At 48.2% G+C, this 6088-nt stretch overlaps 1 protein-coding gene across 1 annotated transcript; it reads right to left on the bottom strand.

The window, feature by feature from the left end:
- Positions 1-227: 227 nt before the first annotated feature.
- Positions 228-4900, bottom strand: GMNC (geminin coiled-coil domain containing). The gene is made up of 3 exons (XM_034063792.1): positions 4529-4900; positions 2408-2524; positions 228-869 (listed from the first exon to the last, which is right to left on the bottom strand). Exons 1-3 carry the CDS (start codon positions 4898-4900, stop codon positions 228-230), a joined length of 1131 nt encoding a protein of 376 aa, XP_033919683.1.
- Between the last annotated feature and the right edge of the window lie 1188 nt (positions 4901-6088).

Below are 6088 nucleotides of genomic sequence, written 5' to 3' on the forward strand. Positions count from 1 at the left end.
ACACAGGCACAAGAGAAGTGTATATCTGGCCTGGGACAGATAATTGCCCAAGTGCAATATTGACCCACACCTGTAAGTATCTGGAAGGGAATGAGGAGTGGGTACATGATAGAGGAGCATTTATCAGAGCCCAGAAAGGCTCATTTTTGATGTCTGAATCTGTCTCAAGCACAAGATGAAGTGTCTGTCTTCTTCATCCCCTATGGCTGACACCCAGTGCAGGTGTGTTATTCAGCCTGTTTGGGCACCCAGGTGAATCTCCATCCTCCATCATCATCCCTGCACACAAAGGCTTGTCCTTGGTGGAAGGTGTGTGTTCTCACATTGCGGTGAGGACTTAATGATGTTGTGAAGGCCATTTCTGTTTTGTTGGGTGACAAACTGCCAGTCAAATAAGGCAACCCACAGGCTGGGAGGGAGGAAACGCTTGGCACTGATGAGACACATTCAGCTGAAGAAAACTGAGGAAGGAAGGGAGAGTCCTCACTGCATGGATGGGTACTGTTGTTAGCTGAAGGCAGGTGGCTGCAGCTATATGCTGCTGACACTCCTTCACTGTGGTCATAGTCTGTTGCTTCACCAGCACTTAGGCAGTATGTGTCTTTTCCAAGGTCTGAGGAGAGGGCACTGTAGTTAGCTGAAGTTTCATCAATGGTGTTCACATCTTTTAATCCTAAAGTCTGCAAGACCCAGCTGTCTACAGCAGGGCTGGCTTGCTCTTCACAGGCAGTGAATTCATTAAAGAGGTTCCTTCTGGCTTTGGAAGCATGAGGAGATTCTTGAGGAGCAAAGCAGTGGTACTCTTTTAATCTCCTCTTGGTGCTTTTGAGAATAGCACAGGTTTTTTGGCCATGGCAGGAAAGCAGTTTCTATCAGGGAAAAAAATAAAAAATGTGAGAGAGAAGATTAAAATCTGAATTTCCAGTTATCTGGAAGCAATATGTTTCTGAGCTTGGCTTTTAGATGGGAAAGATTGTTACTACTGTCCTTACAAATGATACTTTTTCTTCCACCCTGTGGAAGTCACATGGATATGACTATTTCGTGTCTTACAGTGTCTGCACCAGTCAAGTCCTTGAGAAAGAAGAATCTGACAATGTCAGCAAGGCCTGTGCTTTGATCTCATTCTCACTCAGTACAGCATGAAATGAGAGCTCCTGCCTGGCTGTATGGCACTCCTCTGTGCTGCTGCTGCCAGCAGCATTTGGCAGGTGAGCAGGGTATGAGGGGGAAATGTGGCAACCTGGGACAAAGGGAGGCTATGAAGGTAAGACATACTGGGGCAGCTGTAATCCTGGCCCAGGAGTGCTCAGAGCAGCAGACTGAGAGGGTTAAGCCCATTAATCCACCTCAGTTGTCATTATCCCAGAACAGGGGCCCTTCAGGCATCCAGGGACAGTCAAAGGAATAACAAGGAAGCTTCCCCACCATCTCATGAATTCATTGCTCAGACACTTCCTATGATGGTTTCATACTGGACCCTCTTCCACGTGACACAAAGGGGTGGCCATGTCTGCCTGCTGTGCCCAGTGAAGGAGACATTTTCTACTTCAGGAGCCAGGTTTTGGCATGGAAGGACATGTCATAGTGTCAATACAGAATAGGATGGAAAAGGAAAGTCTGCTATTTTTCATAGGCTTTTTTACTTCATGCCCAATCTACAGAGCTGAGGAAATAAATAGTTCAGCTTCATGAGGCTGGAATAGCAAAAAATATCTTTAAGCCAACAAGAAACAATTATCTTCTGGGCTAGAAACAGAAAATCAAAATATTTAATAAAAAACCCCAACCTATTCACATGTAGTTTAACAAAATGTTTCATCCAACCTGAAGTGCTTGATTTTGTATTTCATCTTAAAGAAAGGAAAAAACCCAAAGCCAAAAACCACACAACTCTTTAATTAAATAACTTTGAAAAAATGAGATCAGTACTCTAACGTAAATGAACAAAATGTACCATTGGAAGATGACAAAACAAAACATAAACCAGAAAGCATCCAAAACATAAAAAAAGAAAAATTAATCCTTATCAAAAGGGGTAACTGACAAAACGGACACATTAGAGAAATATATGTTAAAATTTGAATTTTTCACTGAAAAATGATAGATGGGATAACTTTTGCCTTGCTTGTAAAATTAACTTGCTTACTTACTCATTAACTAAATTTAATTATGCCATGGGCTATACTGTCTCCACAATCAGAACTTGATACGATGTCATTCCTGGGGGAAACTGTCACCTTAGATCCATGACTAGCAATTTGGCAGCTCTATGAAGTTAAACAGATCTCACACTGCAGGTTGTCTACACTCTCAGACTTTACATGTATTTTAATAGCATGTGCCTGTTTCAACCTATTCAACCTGTTTCTTTTGCACGTCTATACAACAGGTTTGGACACAATACCTTGGCTTTTTCTTCTAAACACTTAATCAGGGCAGAATTCAGGTATTGTCGGAGGTTATTATTTTCTTCATGTAACCTAGCAAGTTCCTCTTCCTTCTGAAGCAAAGTATCTTGAAGCTGTGAAATAGAGATATTGATGAATAGATGTTGACTCTGTAACTTAATAGCAATTGCCCTATGGTGCAGGCTGCTTGATGATCTGGGTGTTTGCTTTGTGAACTCAACCTAGCCCTCCAACCTCTTGTCTCTGTAAACCTAAGTGGCACGACTGTTCACTTTTCACTTTTGACTTCTTTTATTCTTTAGTGAGTGTTTGAGATTAGTCTGAAAAAAAAATAACCATGGAATAATAACAGACCAGAATTACAGGTAGCCCTGTGAAAAGCCAGAAACCAATACGGGCATGGCAGCAGCTACCAGATCTCCAGAGCAGCAGTAAGCATCCCTTTGCACTCCTCTCATTCCAATTTTTTGTTGGCTGGTAGGGAAAAGGAGAAGGTGGAACTGCAGGCTTAACAATTTATGGCAGTAGTGTGAAGAAGGAAAATGAACCTGCCATTCTTCATGATAAAGAAGTACTTGGTGACCTCTTCAGTCCTAGGATTTACTGTGACAGTCCCAGCACAAGTATAGAGCTGTTATAATCCCTGGTCCCAAGAGCTGAACAGGTAGGTTTTGATTTGTCTACACCTGACACTTTTTTTGTGGGAAGTTCTATGTATATGCAGAGAGATTTTTGCCTCCTGATCATAATTCTGAAGACTCCTTTAGAGGGACAAAGAATCTTTTCCCAAAGATCTCAGGCATCTGCTGACCACAGGCTGACAAGCAGAGATTTAAATGACTGAGGTAGAGCTAAAGGAAGAAATACACTGATGTCTGGAACTAGGGATAGATTCCAGGGACCTTGAAGTTAGTAAGTGAATTTCTATCAACTCCACTGTGTTAAAATGTCATTTCACAATCGCAGCCCAGAAAGCCAACTGTATCCTGGACTCCCATCAAAATGAGTGTGACCAGCAGGTCGAAGGAGGTGATCCTCACCCTCTGCTCTGCTCTCATGAGGTCTCACTTGGAGTATTGTCTGCAATTCTGGTGTCCTCAACGTAAAAAGGACATGGTACTGTTGGAACAAGTTCAGAGGAGGGCCATGAGGATGATCAGGGACTGGAGCACCTCCCATATGAAGACAGGCTGAGAAAGTTGGGGCTGTTCAGCCTGGAAAGAGAAGGTTGCATGGAGACCTCATAGCAGCCTTCCAGTATCTGAAGGGGGCCTATAAGGGTGCTGGGGAGGGACTATTCATTAGGTACCGTAGTGACAGGACAAGGGGTAACGGGTTGAAACTTAAACAGGGAAGTTTAGACTGGATATAAGGAGGAAGTTCATTACTCTTAGGGTGGTGAGGTGCTGGGATGGGCTGCCCAGGGAAGCTGTGAATGCTCCATCCCTGGAGGTATTCATGGCCAGGCTGGACAAAGCCTTGGGTGACATGGTTTAGTGTGAGGTGTTCCTGCCCATTGCAGGGGAGTTGGAACTAGATGATCTTAAGGTCCTTTCCAATCCTAACTATTCTATGATTCTATGATTTCAAGTACTTGATTGGAGTGATCTTTCTGGGGTTCCTTCATCCAGGACTGTTCAGAGTTTCTCCTTCCCCTTTGGTGGGATTTACAAGGAAAAAAAAAAAGAAAGAAGAGAGAAAACAAAGTAAACAAGGAAATGTTTGTTGGTCAAAATGGTTGATCATTCATATAAGTAGGTAATTCAGGTGGAATCATTTCTCAGGACTCAGGAGGAAACGTACTATGTATTTTTTGTCAACAGCATGAGGCTCTGCATCATCAGAAACTGAGGGACTCCCTGGTCATGCCCCTGGGTCCTCTCTACTGCCAAGGCAGCTGGTGCAATATTCTGTTAGAAGGATGAACAGGGAACCAAGTTCGTGTGGGACAAATACTTTCCACAAAACCCACCAACATATAAGCAGTTTGCCACCGTTTCTTCTACCTGTACCAATGAGAGATGCCATAAACCAACCCAGAAAGCGCAATGCATAACACAAAGTTCATGAACCTCGTGGGGTGAAAGCGAAGTTTCTGAGGAGCGCGGAGCCTTTACCTGTTTGTTCCTGTAGAGCTGGGAGGACAGCTGGTCTCCCTGCCATGCCGCGTCCTGAGCACCGAGCTGCGAGCTGCAGAACTGCCCTGGAGCGGGGCACACCGAGGGGTTAGCCCGCTCCCACTTCCTCGCCCAGCCCGGCAGCGGGGCCGTGGCCGGGCCCACCCCCCTTTCCGGCGGCGGGAGCGCACTTACCCGGCGGCCGCGTTTCCCCCCGGCCCCGGCTCGGGGCCCGCTCCGCGGTGCAGGCGGCAGCCCAGGTCTCCTTGGAAACACCGGCTGGAACGGACCAGGGGCAGGCGCTGCCCGGGACCCCGGCGAACCCTGGCTCCGGGCACGGCCGGCCGGTGCTCTGGGGAGGCAAGGGACCATGGCGACGGGGCGCTCGGCAGACGGTTATTCCCTCCCGCCCGGCCAGCCCCCGGGCTGCAGCGGGCCCAGATGGGAGGCGGTGTCAGCCCCTCTCCTGCCCCGCCGCATCCCGGCCAGAGGCACCCCTGCGCTGCGGGCTGGTCCCTGCTCCCCGCCTGTTCCTGTCCCAGCCGGGGTTTACTCGGGTACCTGCCGCAGGACAGCCCCGCCGCTCCGGCTGCCTCTGCCAGGCGCGGGAGCTCCCAGCCCTGACCCGGGTGCCCGCTCTCCCCCCGCACCCTCCGCCCGGTGGCACCGTATCTCCCTGTTGCCTGCGCTGGCCAGTGCTCCCACGCCGCAACCCCTCGCCACAGAAGGGCTCCAAGCAAAGGTATGCCAGGAAGGTGGCTGAGTTTCCTGCAATCCCTTGGGAAATACTACAGTCTTGAGTGGGTTTAAGAGGAAGGGAGGACCCAGGCTGTCCTCGGCCAGGGCGTTCCTCCCACCTTGGGGGCTTGATTCAGCTCTGAAGCAGCACAAAGCCAGCAGTGTCACCTCTAAGGCTGCTCGTACTCTCTTCTGCCCCTGCAGTTCTGCAGGAGTCCCAGCCCGTACAGTGGCAAACCCTGAGTTGTCTCTGGATTCACGCTTTTCCCTCCTCCCTATAAACCCGATCTGCACCAGCTCTAAATCTCTGCAAGGCAACGGCAGAGCCTGGAACCTCAAGCAGGGAATCTGCTCACCCATGGGAAGGCACAGCAGCAGAAACTGCTCTTGCAGGTAGAGGAGAACCGTCTTCCTTCACCATCTTAAAGAAGGCACAAAACCTACTGCAAGCCCACAAGGCAAAGAGACCATCTCCTTTCCTGCCTCCAGGTCGAGAGAAATGCAAAGAGCACTTACCATGTTAGTGGCAGAATGAAATGCAGGTCTTGGGAGCACGTTTCTGTTAAAGCCCCAGAGAGGTTTAAATGGCTCTGAAGGAGGGGGAGAGGGGGGAAACCAGGGAGGCGAGTTTAATCTAAAGGAGCTCCCAGTGACGCCTCAGAGCTCTCCTGAAACCCAGCAATCTGATTTGGTGTAAAGCTGTCAAACTTGTGACGTGAATAAACAGCAAACTTGCTGAAATCAAAGTCATTCTGGCCCCACAAATCAACACAAGGAAGGAGGGAAAAGAAAAGAAGGAGAGAGAGGGGAAAAATAAAAGCC

Source organism: Melopsittacus undulatus, chromosome 6 (genome assembly GCF_012275295.1).
Source record: "Melopsittacus undulatus isolate bMelUnd1 chromosome 6, bMelUnd1.mat.Z, whole genome shotgun sequence".
In the NCBI taxonomy this organism is placed as follows: domain Eukaryota; kingdom Metazoa; phylum Chordata; class Aves; order Psittaciformes; family Psittaculidae; genus Melopsittacus; species Melopsittacus undulatus.